Raw genomic sequence first — 18,202 nt, 5'->3', positions numbered from 1 at the left:
TTTTGTTTTTCTACATAGTGCTACACCCACATCACAAGTTATCCTATTTCAAGACAGCTCATTGGCCGGAGCAGTGGATCGAGACAGCGGAAACCCTGGTGCGCACAGAATTCAACCGTTCCTATCTGGAGTTGGAGATCATCGACGACGACACATTGATGGATGCTGGACCAACCGTCAACGACTCGCAGACGGTTCGTTCACTTTAAGAATCTCCACCTTTCATTCACTAACCATATCCTAGAACATTTTCGATAGTATTCCAGCACTTGCGGCACCCAAGGCCAACTCAACTAATGAGCTGGACCGCTATCTCGGCATGGACATTGAACATGTTATTGACCCCATATCTCCTGGTGGTACGAGCGCCGTGATACTTATCCACGTCTGTCACGGATGGCATTGGATTATCTTACTATTCCTGGTGAGTCCAATTCTTGTTGCCAATTGTTCTGAGCTTCTGACATTGTTTTGTAGCTACCTCGGTCGATGTCGAGCGGTTGTTCAGTCGCGGTCGCCTCTTACTATCTCACATTCGTTCTCGCCTCACTGCAGAGTCGACTTGCACACTATTATGCCTTAACTACTGGAGTCAGCTCAACCTCATCAAGACCAAAGACATTGTCAAAGTTAGCTCTTTACCTGATGCTGAAGGTGACGAGGACGAGCTTGAGGCCAGGTGGGATAGAATCCAATTGTCTTAAGTAGACAGTTCATAGTTTTTTTTTGTACCCTGCCATATGTCATTCTACCCGTGGGTACACCCACGATGGGTTGTACCCATGGTGCTTATCCCTTTACCCATGATAAAACCCATACCCACGCTGAGGGTATGGGTATACCTCGGGGTACGGGTGCGGGTGAGAGCGCCGCTACTCCGGGGTTTACCCATGCGGATCCCTAGCTGGAGGTAGGAGTGAGAGTGTTCTTTGTCACCTTACATTTCTTCACTGGTGGTTTAGAAGTTGCAGAATCTTCAACTGGTTCAGAGGTGCCATATGGTGGAGGCAGCTTCTGCATGATATATTCAACCTTACTGTCTATGACTAAAGTGACCATAGGAATAGCCATGGTAACAGGTCAGCATTGGAGAGCGTGGAGGCTCATCCCAGGCTGGCAAACACTAAACACTAGATGTATGATGAGATATCACCTGGGCGGAAGCCATTGGCTTTGAGCATCTTGTTTGATCCCTCTCTTCTCTCCCAGAGCTCAGCAGCACACTCATGGTCTACAGAGACAACATTGGGGTGGTCAAAGGATGGTGGAGGGGAAGAAGTCAGAGTGTTGAGGTTAACAATGTTTTCATATGAATCCATGAACACATCTGCCTTGTACCCAAGTGTTTTGCAATCCAAACTACATATGTCACTAGTGAGCACAATCTTGCAGGCAGCCCCTCACAAGGCATCTATTCTCCTACCAAGCTTCTACTCCCTCCCATCAGTATTCCCCCTGCTATTCAACAATTCATCATCAATTTCACTCTTCCCTCCACCTCTGCCGAGCTTGAGCTTTTGCACCATGGGAAATACCCCCTGCTGCTGCCAAGATCATCAATAGAGCTCCCATCCAAGCTGAAGGCACTGAGTGTGACAAGGTCCACTGTGAGGAAGAAGATGAGCTTCTTAGCAAAACCATCTACGAGCTCACCAAATAGTGCACCTTCTCAATTTGAATCCACACTCCCCAGTAGTATTCCAACCCCCACTTTGACCCTACAGCGCTATAAACGTAATCTCACACCAATGCCCTCCCCTCTCTGTCCCAATTGTCTAGCCCATGACAGAATGCGGCTCTGGCTACCTCCTGGTGAAGGCCTACGGAAAACCATTTCTGCAGGTGACCAAAACATCACCCTCATCTCCGAAGATCAACTCAACCACATCCTAGAAGTGATGGGTTCATCATTGGCAAAGTTACCTAGGTAAACTGGTCATGTGACTTATGAACGACATGTAACAATGACCAACACATGATGCTTATCTAGTATGTAATTATATTGTATGTTCTTTTGATCTATTGTAATACAATTATGTACTTTCATCACTGACAGTTGATAGTGCGGATGCGATAAAACATCATGTTTGATGTTTCCCTTTCCCATGTTGTTGGACTCCTCTGCTGTGATGAATTCTCTTGTCTCTCTCAACCAAGGCAATTCTCCATCAGGCAGATGAATGATGCACCCTCACACTCAACGACATTGAGCACCCTGTGGTCGTTGAACTGGACTTGGTACTGGAGACTATCGCAAGAATCGCAGAGGTTTTTGATGTGTGCCTCAAAGCGTTCTTGAAAGGTGCGTGTATCGATCTGTCTGGCCGCTGTATCCATGAACTCATCTTCCACTTCTTCGTTTTCCCTTTCAAACATATGTCCCTCTACTCCAGTTGGGTTCTTGTGGGCATCCTCCTCTCCTCTCACCAAGTATTGTAATGTCTGCTGTACCGTGGAATTGGGAGGACGGCTGGCTTTCCATTATCAGTGTTGTCTTTAGTCTCGGTACCTCCATTGGTGCAACTCCTCATGCCCAAAGCTCCCACTGGCCACGTCAATACCAATTCTCCCATAGGTAATTGATATACACGAACATCCATCTTCCAGGTCACCACATGGTCACTTTCAATCCAAGTGAATCCACAGACAACATTATCGCATAGCAGCCACTGAGAAAACAACTCTCACTGGCATGTTTGCAATAAACTCTAATCCGGAGTTTGCACACATTTCACACCAACTCATGTACCAGGAGTTCCCACAATATTCTGTGTGGAAACAGGCAGAACATCAATGGACATTGTGAAAACAAGGATGGGCATTGGGTCGAATGTATTATGTTTCACCAACAGCTGGGGAACATTTCCACCTTCGCACATTATTGACCGTTGTGCGAGGACCAACAACATCTTTTGAGGACCTATGAACATTCAATGGGGTTGTTCATCCCACCTTTCGTGATGCATGCCTTGCACGAGGACTGCTTGAAGATGATGGAGAGTGGCGCATTTGTCTCCTTCAGGCATCTGCCATGCAAACTGGACCTGACCTCCGAGATCTGTTTGTCACAATGCTCCTGTTCTGTCACCCATCACAACCTGACATACTGTGGCAAGAATTTCGTCATCACATTTGCGATGATTTGGCTCACTGACTTCGTGCTATGGGGAGAGAACATGTTGGCGAAGAGGATATTTTTGATTATGGATTGATTGTTCCTTCTGAAAAAAATCCTACAGCGAACCAGACAATCTCTCTCTGATTTTCCCCCAATGCCCTCTCCTCAATATGACTGGAACCCGCAAGCTGAAAATGGGCTTATTGCAGAGCAGTTGAACTATGACCGGAATCAAGAACAGCAACATGCCATGGAAAGGTTCTCACAACTCAACATGGAGCAAGCTGCTGCTTGCAATTGCATTCTCGAATCAGTTGAACAGAACCTTGGAAAGGATGTAGAAACCATTGTATTTCTTGGAAATTCGCTGATAGCCCCGCGAACTGCATCTCGCACACCTGGTAGGTGAAAAATTCTTTATTATCTGCATTGAAACACGGTCTCATATAACCTTCTACAGCCAAGGACTGCTCCACAACAAAAAAGTGGAAATATACCTTTGACAATACAGACAAGGAGAACAACAACACTTCAATGCCACTCAAGAGAAAATTGTTGGTTGCATCTGATGTGTCACTGACGCCAATAACTTCTGTGGGCTGAGGTGTTGCCTCATACACCAAGGTGTGGTAATGACACCCCCACACCATGACTCAGAAGGCCAAAACACATTTGTAACTGGAAAGATTGGTCTAAAAATGTGGGTACCCTTGCGCCATATGAATGGGGACAATCTGAAAGAACTGGCTCGGGATGATCTATTGCACATTTCTCAATGTCCTTTAGGTGGTTACCGTGTCATAAGGATTGATTTGAAACTGCCAATAATGTCCCTGTATTGAATGTCCCCACCACTATCATGGAGGTCTCCAGTCAGTCACAGATTTGCATTGGCCCAGTTCTTGTTTTACGCTTCATCCTGAAGTCCCTTGAACATTTCGCTGCATGGCGTAGGGCAGACCGCAAAGACCTTATAGCCTTAATTCACATCTTCAACCACCAGGCATCAGACAAAACAAAGAGAAAGATGTATGTGAAAAATGTGTATCATCTTACATTTGTCATTCTGTACACATTTCACTGAGTACTGAGTACTGAATCTTGGGTCTGGGGCCTCGGTCTTGGCACTCAGTACTCAGTGCTCGTCCCACCATGCTGTTGACGTCCGAGAGATCCGAGATGAAGAAAGCCGAAGGATCTGAGATAGACGAGGAGGGAGAGTGATAGGTCCAAGCCCAAGCCAAAAGGAGTGCAGGCGAGCGACGTGCAATAAGATACTCGCTACACAATTTCAATCCCTATATTCGGCATCTTCATCCTTGCCACTCCATAATCGCCGATGCTAGTCATGACATCATGTTGCAATGGGAACTGAATGGGCCGCTTCTAGAGGCTCCTGAGTGACCAAAGATGATCAGGACTAGAGTCCAGAGTAAGTTGCCAATGTATTCAAGTATAGTAAAGGTATACAGTACCTAGAGTCCAGAGTAAGTTGCCAAAGAGGCAGGGAGCACTGGACTCTGGGATATGGGCGATGTATGGTAAACAAATGTAAACAGACAAGCCATAACACAAAGGTAAGGGATAACTCGACCTAGACAAGTCCTAGGGAGGTCAGGAAAGTGAGTGAATGGTCAGAGAAATATAGGTAATGAATATGTACGTATAGAGACCATGAAAAGGATAGAAAAGAGCATACTGTAGAGGTGAATGATCATATAACTAACATGAACTCCGCTCAAATATAGCCGGGGGGCTGGCACACCCCCAGACAGGACCCAGACAAGTCTATCATAGACTGTACCTAGAGTTTCCCACTTTCACAGCGTGCCAATACTATCATGATGACGACCCAGCATCAGAAATAACTTAACTTCTCGGTTACAATGAATCAAACATGCACAAATAAAGTCAAATTCATCCGACAGTACTGGAACACGACCATAGTACCATAAGTACACTGCTGCAGCCAAATTCACCTCTGAGCATCGGTGTCCAAATCCTTGCAGCAATTTCAAGTCTAAGTGGTGAATTTGAGTATCGAGGACAAAAAGTTGCTGATTAAAGACTCGTCCAAGAGATCCGAGACGAAGAAAGCCGAAGGATCTGATGCTTTAGCGCTACTGTTAAGACTGTGTTCAACGGGTCGAACTGGAGGGGCCTGGGTTACAAAGGATTTGTATACTGTAGTGTATCCAATGGGTATCCAGCCGAAGCACAGTCCTCGGAACATAAGGCTATGTGGAAAATGTACTAGCAGACACAACATACTGTGGACAATTGAGAATGGAGTCGGATATTAAATGGAACAACAGGAACGAGTTAAATGAAAAGGAAATGAATAGACTAATGGAAAGATCAGAATGAACCCGGACATTAACTGTCAGAAGGATCCGGACATATAGGGGCTGCAAGAATCATATACAAATGGGGACTCAGGGAAATGAATTCTAGAACGGACCCGAGAAAGTGGATGGACCGGACTGGACGAGAAGCTTCAGGTACGGGATATGACAGCTACAAAGCCAGAGTCCAGTGGACTATTCATGTATCTGCACTACACACACGCACAGATTCCTGTGTAGGAGCAGCAGGAGCGCGCACGCCAGGAGCCTTCTTAACATCTATCCAAGCATAAGAATAAGGACTGGGAGGACATTGAGCCAGTTTGGCAGGAGTATGTGTGGGACTAATATTTTGACATGTCTTACGTGGATTCGAGACTTCTGCCCGTGCTTGAGGAAGTTCACAACAATATGCAAGGCATAGTGAGGATGTTCGTAATTGAGGAGTACAACCTCCAGTTTGACTACACAGTTGGTGCGCGCCTCGCATATTGCTGCGTGCGCAAACCGAGTTGATGGTCTGGTAGCCAATGACACAACTCTTTGTAAGTACACAAGTTTGGCACATTTTCAAAAATATGGTTAACATTGATGGTGTTGTCGCCGTCGCATTTGCCAACCCTGCCATCATCGCAGTGGTCATGCCACTTGTTGTACAATAGTGCATGTCAGTATCACAATTAAATTATATTAGTGGGAGCTACAACTTCAAACCATTGATTATGATGGTAGAAACTTTTTGCCAATGGGTGCTGCTGGAACACAAGTCAGGTTTGTATGTGGCAAGTAAATTGTTTGCAATCCAAAATGAAGTTCACTATTCCTGCTACATTTTGTCATTTGACGCTGTGACACCATTGGAGGTAGCTGCCCTTACACGACTATTTACCAATGGCTATGCACTCGCTTCCTCCGAATCCCACTGAATGATTGTAAATTCCTTTCAATGCTAATACTATATGTCCTCTTCATCTTTGGCAGGAACTGCGTTGCTAATTTGTTTTACTTGGTCATACAGTCTTTCATGGCTCTGTCACTTACAATACCTATGTTACTCACTGTGCGCTTCCGTGTTGATCTCATACTGGTTTTGCTTCTGAGTCATCCAAGTTGTTCTCAAGATTTGTCACCATCAATGTGAACTTTCACTAACAAATAACAAAGGTTATGGGTGAAAACCCGCAGGGTTTTCTGGCCCAAAATGCTGGCCCAAACCTGGGTGCAAAAGGTGAGCTATGAGTCCCAAGTTTTTGGGGGTGTAGCAACGTGCACAGTGTAGCATGTGGCCACAGGAAGGAAGGAGGTGTATTCACTTTCACTCTTGTGGATCAATGCACAGGAGGCATCATGAGGTGGATGAAATTTTTGAGTGCTGGGGAAGCTTGTATGTATGGCACTATGACAAAAGCATGATAACAGAGGTATTTAGTGAAGGTGTCACTCAACCACCTTCCCATTGCTTTGACAACATCAAATGGAACTCCGCGAAGGAGGTACTCTAGAGTGCCTCCGATGCAGATGCCATGGCCCTTGAGGTTGGGTAAATTCACCATGGAGGAAATCTGGCTTGTGCATTTGATTAATAAAGTGGGTGAAGACCATTGGGGGGCTTCCAGGCAAAGAGATGTGTGATTCTGAGATGGTCATCAAGGGCTGCTTTAGGGTCTGATAAGCCTTCTTGAGTGGACCAGTGTGTTTCTTCGCCTTGTAGAGGTGAAGACTTTGTGCTCGGCAGGTAAAAGGATATGACGGGGAGGTTGTTTCAGTCTGTTTTCTCCATGATGTGTGTGTCAGTTGTATACTTCATTGCATCAAAGCTTTTTAGCAATGGTACCGTAACATCCCTGGGGCTGTTGAGATCTAAGTGCTCATGAATTCTGATAATGATGTCTGGTGTGAAGGGATTGCACTCGTTTTGCTTGGATGAGGGGGGGGGGGCTAGAGCTACCAAGAGTAGCTTTGAGTTCCCTGGCATTGATGAGCCAGGGTTGACCATGAAGTACGTGCCACATTTTAAGTCCAGTAGCATAATGAGCCAGCACTGAGCCTGAGTAGTTCCTTGAAGGGTGCCAATGAAGCTGTCCCAGCTCAACCGCCCCCCAACAGGTCACGTGACTTCACATGATCAACATTGTGTGATGCCTACCAAAAAGTGTGATACTGTAGTACCTACATGAACCAAGACTCACCATCTGACCAAAGGATATGCTCAAAATCAAAATGCAAGAGAGTGCTACCCCATGACAACCCAAAGATGACTTGTCAAAAGTGTCAGGATGCAGACAGACTTAGTACTGCTGCCTGGAGGAAGAGGAAGTGAGAACAGGAACAAGAAGCTCCCCATCCTGTTCCATCTCCTCCCGTCGGCAATATAGCTGAAGGCATGAGTCAAGCAGCAGACACAGAGTCTAATGATGAATCTACCCTAGTCAGTATTCAAGATGGGTTCAAGGAAAAGGGTACTTACATGCTATCACAGTATGAGAATGCTCAGTGTCTATTTGCAGCCCTACAAACCTCATTTACAAGCTCGAGTGATGTCCAATTTCACGGAAGTTATCTTGTACCCAAGGATCCAATAACAACTGAAAAGGAGAGGGTCCAAATGGCAGCACTTGAGGTTTGGAGGACAATCAGATATTGTTTCAGGGGGGTACTCTTAAACTGACTGTCTGCAGTCAGTCCTCCAAGCGCAAAATGGACTGAGCGCTTGGTATCGGATGTTGTGAGTGAGCCGGCACCAGAAAGAAACATGTCGCTGTTGCAATGGGAACTGAATGGGCCGCTTCTAGAGGAGATTAAGTTGCCAAAGAGGCAGGGAGCACTGGACTCTGGGATATGGGCGATGTATGGTAAACAAATGTAAACAGACAAGCCATAACACAAAGGTCAGGAATAACTCGACCTAGACAAGTCCTAGGGAGGTCAGGAAAGTGAGTGAATGGTCAGGGAAATATAGGTAATGAATATGTACATATAGAGACCATGAACAGGATAGAAAAGTGTACTGTAGAGGTGATCCCAAGTGAAGCACTCTTACTTGTTCGCTAAAAGTAAGTACTGAGCTCTTTTGTGTGGCTGGTGTACTTCGTTTTCATGAAGCTGTCCCCATCTCCTAAATCCTCATTGTCATTGTGCCTGCATGAAATGTATTGAGATTTAAGATCTGCAATGACCGACAAAATTGGCTTACATCCTGAACAGCACCTCTCCCTGTTCATTTCATTCTTCCAAGCCAACATCACAACAGCACCTCTCCCTGTTCATTTCATTCTTCCAAGCCAACATCACAAACACTCTCTCATCTCGCATTGCCTTCACATCTCCTTCGAAAAGTGCTCCATATATGCAGGTCCCTTCTTACGAGTGACTTGTGCTTGTATTTCGGGATGAGGAAAGTTGTTTGACCATTCTTTGGCTGTTTCCTTTGCCTTCTCCAACTTGTTGTTGGATAATCAGCCATGACTCGCTTTACAGCCACCTGATAATGTTTGAACATACCGGGACCTCCTGGCTTTGCCCCAGACTTGTCCTCAATCCTCTTTAGCACCTCTTCCCACCTCCGATACTTTATCATGTCCTTCCTTTCCTTCTTTTTCATGTTGTGAGTGTTGATTGAAGAATAAGATGTTGAACTTTTAGTTTTTCAACATAGCAAGGATGAATCACCTGCTTCCTCTTCTTCCATTGTGCTTGGTTGACCTTGGGAGCAAATAACCTGGCAGCCCTAGCTATGGCAGTGAAAACTGCCGGCTTCTCATTCCTTTTTGCTGAAGTCCACTCAGGAAGGTAGTTCTTCAACTCCAAGATTTCGTTTTCCACCATATGTGCTCTATGCTCGTTGTTTTCCCTCTTATATCATTATTAGGCCCAGTGGACTGGACTCACAATCAGACATGATATTCATTGTGTGCTCATGCACATGGAAGCAGGGATAAAGCTATATAGTACAAGCGCACTTTGGCGCGAATTCAGGATCCAAGTATGGTACTGATATAAACAAGGAGGGAGAGTGATAGGTCCGAGCCCAAGCCAAAGGAGTGCAGGTGAGCAACATGTTGACGTCGGCTTGCGTGCTGCAATCCCCCTGGCACTTCAATTTTCCCTCCAAACATTTTGACTACACGAAGGGGAGGTGCAATGAAGAGGCCACTGTGCTCAATGTCCCATGTTGCTCCCCGTATCAGTCCTGTCAACACAACCATCAGTGATGAAGTGCTGCACATCGGCATCACTCACCGGAACCAAATGCAAGGAAATAATCGAGGGAAAAAGTAGAGGAAGCCAGTCAAAAGTCACATAGAGTGACATTGCAAAGACTATCACAGCCAGAAATAAACGGTGCAACGCACATGCTACCAATGCTGGCTCAATCCAAGCATGGTATCTTGATGCTCAAATACCCCATTAAGCAGTTGACGCTGAAGATGGTGTTGACGTGTGTCTCTGTGCACTGGGAGAGACACCAATAGCAGGAGTGAGAGAAGACTGTTCACATGACACCCTTCCATTCACCACGCTCACGCTGGGCATAAGTCATAGCTATCCAGTCGGTAGTTGATGTGCGGTGAGTGCACCCACCCCTGGATGTGTCTGGCGCAATGACCTTGACACGTGTTGCAGTTTCCCACTTCTGGGAGTGAACTCTGCGCCCATCGAACTCTGCCATACCTCCACGGGGTGTGCCCAGATTCCGACGGCTACACACGACATGGTGGTCACAACGATCTCCCTCGCCGACGTGACCCTCCTGTGCCACCAATCGCAGCATGAGGATGACCAAAACCGTGACCCGGACATTGAGGAGGTCCTCAAGTGCCCTGTGTGCCTCCTAGCCAGTGGCGTCCCCTTTACGAGCGCCGCCGGGTATAACAAGGCAGAGTGAGTTGTCCCTTTGCGCACCTTTATGGACACTAGGAACACTCAAGACCATCACCGGTGTCGCTTGCTACGTCGCCACCCCCACTATTGAGTATTCAAATTGATTCAAGCATTTCTCGCGTGTTCAGATGCAGAATGAGTCAATACATACTGAGTGTTGAGCAGTTTTCATGTCTAGGGCTACAGCTGCACCTGTTATTATAAGTCACTCTTTATCCAAGAGATATTGAAGGAGGGCTGCAAACACTGTAAGTCTGTCATTTTAGACGTGCTAGCCCTATCTAATGTGTTTGATTTCAATGATATTGTGTGCGTATCCATCACACTCGTTTGTACTAGTCCTGCAAGTCATCATATCTGGAGGGTAACAAATGACAACAGTGCAGTGTTATTCGAGACTGTTACAACGGTACAATACGGTGATGCCTAAGGTACAATACTGGATAACAATACAATATGAAGGTACTATTAGAGCTTGAATGAAGAGTGGTTTGGTGCAGACCAAGACACAATCGTGGACTGCTGTTCCCACGGGCCTCAAGACAGTGCTGGACCTGTGCAACCCAACCTTTGTCCTCGTCAGAGTAATCAACATTGTCGGGTGAGTGGACGCCTCACAGGATACTTCAGACCGCTAATCAAGAATTACGCCAGAATAGCAGCTCCACTCACAGACCTTGTACGGAAGTTAGGCTTTGACAGCTCACCATATATCCAATGTGGCGTACTTTGGTCAGACGCTGCCCGGCATAGCGTGTCTCATTTACATCACACCTTCAATTCTGTCAGTACTCCAACTTGCAAAAACCGAGTCAGAGTAGAATTCACACTTTTCCGGTTTGGCATATTGGCAATGCTTTCGGAGCCAGTGCAAAACTTCGAGGACATGTTGTGTATGGGATGAGAGGTCAAGGGAGTAAATGTGGTCATTGGGATCAACTTGTATCTTGGTGAGCTGATCAAGAGTGATATGGCATGTACATTTGGGGTGATGGCAATGGTCCCCAAACTCCAGATATGATGCTGTGGCGTCCAAAGCGACACTGCAACAAAGAAACACTGATGAGCGACTCGCACCACACGCAAGATGTTCTTTGACAAAGTCAATCTGAGTTGCAATCCATGTGAGACCTCAAGACTCACCGACTCGTCTATGTATGTACCTCAAGATTAGGGTCATTCTGGAAATCCTTGGGAGCATCTTTGGAAAGCTTGTCAGGTGCAAAGTCACTCCCGTTTTTCACTCCGGACACATCTTGGAGGAGTGCCCAGACCGGTGGCGATATGTTGGGTGATGCAACAGACGGCTCACCGATCACAAGGCATGACCAGGTGCCATCCACTACCACCACGATCATCCTGTCACTGACCATGAAGGCATCCGGTCCGTCTGTTCCTCCAGTTGGTACACAACCTGTGCAGTCTCCTACTCTACCGGTACCGTCCATGCCTTCCACCGGTACCCTAGATTCACTACTTTTCTCCACCTGTCCCATAGTACTTCATGGTGGTCTTGTTATGTGTAGAGACTGCTATACTGTTATTTCGGACCATCCAAGATGCTGCTATCATCCACACACGGTCCATAATCAATGTTGCATGTTTTGGTTGGAGTTTTATTCGTCATCTGATTGGCTGCTTAAGCCTCAGGACCCACTTTGTCAATTTACAAAAATCGGTTGACACACTACTCAACATTCCGGAGCACCACAAAGAGCTTGAAGACATGTTGCAAGGAAGCTCAGCAGCCGTTGGCTCGGGAAGGGGTTCCTACACATAGTGAAATAAATAATGGAAAAACAAACGGTCCAATTGTCCTGATTGCTTGGCCCAGTGCACACACATCCTCTCCTTCTAACAACATTTTTGTGCGGGGCAAGTGGAAATTCTTGGTGAGGAGGTTTTGTCGATCACAAACATCTGTCACGTTGGCGGGCTGGGATGATGAACCGGATCCAACAAAGGCCGATTCGGGAATACCTACAGGATTCTAATGAACTGCATGCAGATGTTGGACCATTCAGGTGCATTTTGTACTTGTGCTTGTACATGGGGATTCTGTGATGTCACTCCATTCTGCATGAGTTTGACTCTTGCTATGGTGAGGTTCTACTCTACAAACATGGCTGCCTATGGACTCTCGAGGACTCCGGACACCTGACCAAGACTTCTGACACCTCTCTCTGCTACCCCTGAGGCCACACCCTCCTACTACAGCAGAAATAAGTGACTATTCAAATGAACCAATGTGAGTGAGAGAATGGTCATCAAATAAGAGAATGGACCGACTTTGCTCAGTCTGCAGGCTTTGCCTACTTGTCGCACCAGGGTCACTCTCAGTAAGGAGGCCTGCGCTGCCCTTACTGCTCAGTGTCGTGAAAATACGCATCACTTCAGATCAGCTCTCAGTGATGCTTGGAATGGTCTCGATGAGACCATAAAGGAAATCACATCTTCTCACCACAAGAGTTTCCGTCATGTACAAAATGACTTATTTTTAGGTTGGGAGATGATGAGATTCAAGCGCTCAAAGTTGAATGCGTGGAACACATTCTGTTGGAAAAATAGCAGGATAATCAAGAGAATGGTACGTGGTTTGACAACACATGAACAATGTACTTACTGTGCCGTCAAGGGGCAACAAACAAGGACGTCCAACAAGAACTCGTCAAGAACTACCATGTGGAATATCAAGAGCTCACGGATGACAAGAAGGCTGAGATGTTGCTCGAGTACAGCAAGCACAAGGAGACACAAGCCATGGGCATCCAAATCTTAAAAAGTCAAAGGTTAATGATGTCACCCAGACCCTCAAGGCCGTTGAGAACAAGGTGAGTCCTCCACACATCTTCATTTTGGATTCACTGACACAGTTTATAGCTTAAAAATTTGAGGAGCTGTACTAGAGCTGAGGCGATCCTCTACATAATGTGTGGGTCTACGGGCCTCCCTCTTTGTGGTGTCACTTTTGCTACTGAAGGTGTGGACGAGTTTATGGCGTCTGTAATGAATGTCGACAATCAAGATTTAATTAGCAAGATGGAAGGATTTGCTATCCAGGGCATGAAAAGTATGTTTGCTCGTACCTTTGCTCAGCACACTAAATTTCATTACTCAACAGGTGCTGTGAAAAATCATTAAAAGTGTTGTTCTGATGTTCATGCAGCGATCTGCCATGAAATTCAGAAGGAACTTGGTGAGATTTTTTTCACACATTTTTCATACTACAATTCTAATTACTATTAATATGTAGTGGCAATCACTAAGGACAAAAATGTGAAGATGCACTGGGTTATATCTATTGATGTAGGATACTTCAGGGATTAAAATGAAGATGGGAATCTCCTCATATATACTCATAAACATGTTCTGAATGTCCTGGAACACTTCCCTACCAAAGGGGCAAAAATGCGAAAATGTTCTGTACCCTACCCCATGTTGAATTGCCCCTGAAGGAGGAGCAATCACACAAACAACCAAAAAAGTGGTCTATTATATTATATTATACATATATATAAAGGGGGAGCTATTGTGGTGTGGTGGCGAGGCTGCAATAATGTGGGAAGGGTGTGGGAATTATTATAAATGTGGAGGGTGTACCATATTGGGTGATGTTTTGGGTGTTGTGGAGTAATTCCCACAGGAGGTGGCTAAAAATGCGAAAATATGGAGTGTGGGAATAATGTGGGGAGTCCTGACATGAGGAGGTGACCAAAACAGGATGTGTTTTGTGAATTTCCGCTTTTGGAGGCCAAAATTGTGGAATAAAACATACCAAAACATAGCTGAGTTTCAGAAATCCAAAAAATGCAGCTGTGAAAGCCAAAACACCCAGCAAAATAGGGACCTGACAAGTGCCATGCAATAGGTTTAAAGAGCAAATTGGCAGTTGCCACTGAAAATGTCTGAGGTAAATATGGTAGTTGCCATAATACTTAGGTCTAATACTACAACTATGGCTGTTCAAGTGGAAGGCAGTGTTCGATAAACATGTCATGGCATGATCACCAAGGGAAGTCTGATTTTCAAGGGGACAATTAGTTCAATTCTTTCATAGTAGTCTCAATGCGACATTTGAAGTGAAACACAAGATTCTACCACACTGGTCACCCCCACATTGCATTATAGAACACTTGCACAATTCATATTGACTCGAGACACTGGGAGGTGCACCCATAAATGGAGAATTCCATGTATGTCGTCTAAGAGCCTTCACACCCGGAAACAGCACTCAGTTAGCAAAGGAGAAAGAACAGAAAGAAGCAGAAACAGGGGAACAAGAACAGACGGCAGAAAGAGAGGATGAAACCATAGTTGAAGAAACACCAGAAGAACAACTAAGGAACATAGATGGAGACAAAGACAAAGATGTAGAAATTGTATATGAAGAAAGTGCAAATAGCGAAGATTCAGACAAAGGAGAGACATAGCGACAAGAGTGTCGCTGTTTTTAAAGGGGGGCACATGGAGTGGGGGCCCCTAGGCAGGAGGTCAGGCAATGGGCAGAGTCAGCCAGTGTTTGTAGTGATAGCATAGAGCTCAGATGTAGTAGAGCAAATCATCATTCCTTCCATTTCATCCAGCCAGAGTGGACATAGCCACTCCAGCAGAAGAGCGTTAATAGCGGGGGAGTGTTAACAGCAGCAGGGGGAGCATTGACAGTGGGGGGAGTATTTATGGCAGGGGGAACATTGATGGCAGGGAAGGGTGAGCAGCTGGGGGGTTGGGGCTGAGGGAATTGTCATCAAAGTTGGCCTCCATCAATTCATCAACAGAGTCAATGTGATCAGAAGTGGGGAGGGCTTTGCCTTTGCCCTTGCCCTTTGAGGTAAGTGCCATCATGTCACCTGCGTGATCCATTCCCGGAGCAGATGAGAATTTCTTTAGGGCGAATGATGGGTTGTCCTTCCAAAGCTCATGGAGCGCGATGATATGGCTTACTTGGAATTTTCAAGCTCTCCTTCAAGTTGACTGAGGTTTGATCTTGAGAAGCTGATTATGGGCCTCCAAATTGGTATTATTCTCCTTCAACAAGTCATTCTATGACTTAAGTTTGTGCATATATGCTGAGTGATGGAAGCTTGAGTTGTCTCCTGTGAAGTAATGCTCACTTGGTGAATAATGTTCCTATAAGAATATTGAATTTTAAATAATATAGTAGGCAAAAGAAACCAGTACATCATGAATTTGACCATGTGGCCTATATCCCCCTAATGATTCTGGTGCATATAGAATCATTGAATCATCATCTCCACGACAATAACAATGATCATGGACACCATAACTCAAATGTGAGAAAACAACAGGAGTATAGTTTGGAGGCATAGGTAACATGGGTAGCTTGTCCTCTAATGCATTGCAATGCCTTGAGGACATTATGGTTTGTGGTAAAGGTCAAATGTACTATACCCTATGGTCTGCATTTGGTAGCTTCGCAAATTTACCAATGTCTCTATTGCCAATACCACTCATGACCATTTGTGAACTCTCCCATTAATTCAATCACTATGGAAAAAAATACTATCATTGACAATATTTTAAACACAGATACTGCTGGAAATGTTGTTCACATGAATATCTTTGGAGCTGTTTCATGGGACACTGTTTATGCAGTTCAGTATACCTTTCAGTCACTTGATGAGCAGGTAAGTAGTATTTTTACTAGAGACAGTGAGAGTTGATGCTTTGTCAGACACTTGTTATTCAAATATTCTATGAAATTCATGCAGAAACACCTGAAAATGAAGCTGATGACACCATAGTTGTTGCAGAGCAAGATAGATAAGTCTCTTCTTGACATGGATATATGCACTTTAAAATGGTTTTATTTTATCAGTTCCTTTCAGAAGGACTTACTAGAGGTAGTTGGCAACATCTACCATGCTGAAGAAGTCCATATTCTCATTGTTTGTAATCATCCCAGCCTATGGTACAGCAAGGGATGAAGAGCCAATGTGTTAAGACCGTGTTCAATGGGTCGGACTGGAGGGGCTTGGCTTCAGCTCGTGCGCTGCGCCCTTTACCCGAGTACGTGCCCCTAATTCATGGGAGGCGGTATGGTTAGGGCCGGATGAGAAAGGTAAGACTACCTGACACTATGTCTGGGTAGAAGCTAACAAGGTACGGACTACCCGAAGGTAGAGGTGGAGGGATTTAGCCTTGGTGATATAATCCCGAGGCTCGGAGGGTTGGACTAGGATGAAAATCCTAAGAGCCAAGGGAACACGAGGAATGAACTGAGTCTAAGATGATATTCAAACTAAGGAAATACTACGGGTTACAAAGGGTTCATATACTGTAGTGTATCCGACGGGTATCTGGCCGAAGCGCAGTCCTCAGAACATAAGGCTATGTGGAAAATGTACTAGTGGACAAAACATACTGCGGATGATTGAGAATGGAGCCGGATATTAAATGGAACAAAGTGAACAAGTTACATGAAAAGGAAATGAATTGACTAACGGAAAGATCAGAATGGAACCAGATATTAACTGTCAGAAGGATCCGGGCATATAGGGGCAGCAAGAAGCATATACAAATGGGGACTCAGGGGAAATCAACCTATGAAAGTCTGTTTCAACTTGTTTGTGTTCTCCTGTTTCGTGTCTCTCTAGCCATAAAAGAGAGAGGTAGTCATTAAGTATACGTGGAGCTTAGCTCAATAAAATAGTAATAGTGAGCAATCTAGTTAATCGTATAACTAGCAGTTACTTTGTTGAAATGATACTTGCACCCTCACTATGTCTTGCCTTAATCTCACTCTCAAATAGTGGGATAGGTTTAGAGTGGAAGTTTAACTTAAATTCGTACTTCACCGGCACTTTGACTATGTCTTGCCTTAATCTCACTCTCCAAATAGTGGGATAGGTTTAAAGTGGGAAGTTTCAATGTCTTCTAGGCACCAATGGCCTGCACTTATGTGTAAAGTGGGAAGCTATATTCACAGGGTGTAAAATGGGCTCCTTTTATACCTTTTTGGAGGCCAGATTACTAAGCATGATTCATCACATGGATTGGTAAGAATGTGCTTACAAACCATACCATTTGGTGTGCTGAGTCAGCTTGTTTACTAAATACATTATAAATACAGTGCTATCTTACAAAGCATGATCAGTCAAAGGCATGAGTCATCTCATGGATTGGTAAGATTGTGCTTACAAACCAAGCCTTTTGGTGAACTGAGTCATCCTGGTTACTAAGAAGATTATAAATACAGTTGCAAGTCTTACAAACCATGACGAATCAAGGACAAAACATGATGAGTCAGGCTGAATCCTTACAAATCACCTTATTTCCCAGTCACATGACCTGATTACAAACATAATCAGTCAGCTAGTGAGAAAGTCTGATGAATAAGCCAAGAAAAATAGAAAGAAATGGAAGGTCACTAGTGTTGCCGCCGAAGTGAAGTGACTTCGAGGTAAATTTGCTTCACTTCGAAAATGTGAGACTTTGGTTGACTTCATTGTTCCGAAGTTGGTCGAAGCGGCGCTTCGTCCACTTCGAGAGGTGAATCGAAGTTACCACATAGATTGATCATTATCACTGCACGTCTAAAGCCCTGTAGATTGTAGTATGTGCTTCCTGTCTCTATCATATTTTCATCATAAAACATCACTGTATTCAAGTTTCCTAAGTGTAAGCCTCTCGTACATGATCTCGAACATTCAAATCGGTTCCGTGATTGAATTGAATTTGTGAGAAAGACTACCAACAACATCTTCACTACTCCCCCGGTCCACGATGTACCATCCAACAGCAGGCTTTCTTCCTAGTAGCCGCTCGCAGTTTCCTTTGTACTTGCCTGCAACGAGGCCCACGAGCTCTGACAGTCCTGCACAAGTTTCACCATTAGTGA

General features: G+C 45.0%; 7 protein-coding genes across 7 annotated transcripts; 4 read left to right on the top strand and 3 right to left on the bottom strand.

Annotated features, from left to right (window-relative positions):
* Positions 1–3,272: 3,272 nt before the first annotated feature.
* DEU56DRAFT_917050 (uncharacterized protein) lies at positions 3,273–3,721 on the top strand (the record flags this gene model as incomplete). The annotated part of the gene is made up of 2 exons (XM_041357935.1): positions 3,273–3,519; positions 3,579–3,721. The coding sequence occupies 2 exons, from the start codon at positions 3,273–3,275 to the stop codon at positions 3,719–3,721; spliced, it is 390 nt and encodes a 129-aa protein (XP_041204009.1).
* A 3,610-nt stretch (positions 3,722–7,331) lies between these two features.
* Positions 7,332–7,520, bottom strand: DEU56DRAFT_744668 (uncharacterized protein; the record flags this gene model as incomplete). The annotated part of the gene is made up of 1 exon (XM_041349093.1): positions 7,332–7,520. A coding segment is annotated over one exon (189 nt), but the record flags the coding sequence as incomplete, so codon positions are not given.
* Positions 7,521–7,651: 131 nt separating this feature from the next.
* On the top strand, positions 7,652–8,110 carry DEU56DRAFT_716918 (uncharacterized protein; the record flags this gene model as incomplete). The annotated part of the gene is made up of 2 exons (XM_041347603.1): positions 7,652–7,779; positions 7,852–8,110. Coding segments are annotated over 2 exons (387 nt in total), but the record flags the coding sequence as incomplete, so codon positions are not given.
* Positions 8,111–8,578: 468 nt separating this feature from the next.
* DEU56DRAFT_759716 (uncharacterized protein) lies at positions 8,579–9,288 on the bottom strand (the record flags this gene model as incomplete). The annotated part of the gene is made up of 4 exons (XM_041350344.1): positions 8,579–8,601; positions 8,657–8,722; positions 8,965–9,052; positions 9,133–9,288. The coding sequence occupies 4 exons, from the start codon at positions 9,286–9,288 to the stop codon at positions 8,579–8,581; spliced, it is 333 nt and encodes a 110-aa protein (XP_041204006.1).
* Positions 9,289–9,624: 336 nt separating this feature from the next.
* DEU56DRAFT_759715 (uncharacterized protein) lies at positions 9,625–10,774 on the top strand (the record flags this gene model as incomplete). Its single annotated transcript, XM_041350343.1, has 5 exons — positions 9,625–9,737; positions 9,782–9,901; positions 10,087–10,344; positions 10,566–10,592; positions 10,684–10,774. The coding sequence occupies 5 exons, from the start codon at positions 9,625–9,627 to the stop codon at positions 10,772–10,774; spliced, it is 609 nt and encodes a 202-aa protein (XP_041204005.1).
* Positions 10,775–11,107: 333 nt separating this feature from the next.
* DEU56DRAFT_917049 (uncharacterized protein) lies at positions 11,108–11,717 on the bottom strand (the record flags this gene model as incomplete). The annotated part of the gene is made up of 2 exons (XM_041357934.1): positions 11,108–11,452; positions 11,508–11,717. 2 exons carry the CDS (start codon positions 11,715–11,717, stop codon positions 11,108–11,110), a joined length of 555 nt encoding a protein of 184 aa, XP_041204004.1.
* Positions 11,718–12,957: 1,240 nt separating this feature from the next.
* On the top strand, positions 12,958–13,671 carry DEU56DRAFT_759714 (uncharacterized protein; the record flags this gene model as incomplete). Its single annotated transcript, XM_041350342.1, has 4 exons — positions 12,958–13,175; positions 13,251–13,414; positions 13,511–13,540; positions 13,598–13,671. The coding sequence occupies 4 exons, from the start codon at positions 12,958–12,960 to the stop codon at positions 13,669–13,671; spliced, it is 486 nt and encodes a 161-aa protein (XP_041204003.1).
* Positions 13,672–18,202: the final 4,531 nt, after the last annotated feature.

This window comes from Suillus clintonianus, assembly GCF_016758775.1.
Source record: "Suillus clintonianus strain FC179 chromosome Unknown DEU56scaffold_98, whole genome shotgun sequence".
NCBI classification, from domain to species: Eukaryota; Fungi; Basidiomycota; class Agaricomycetes; order Boletales; family Suillaceae; genus Suillus; species Suillus clintonianus.
The sequence above is the reverse complement of the archived record's forward strand: the minus strand, read 5'-3'. Positions and strand labels throughout refer to the sequence as shown.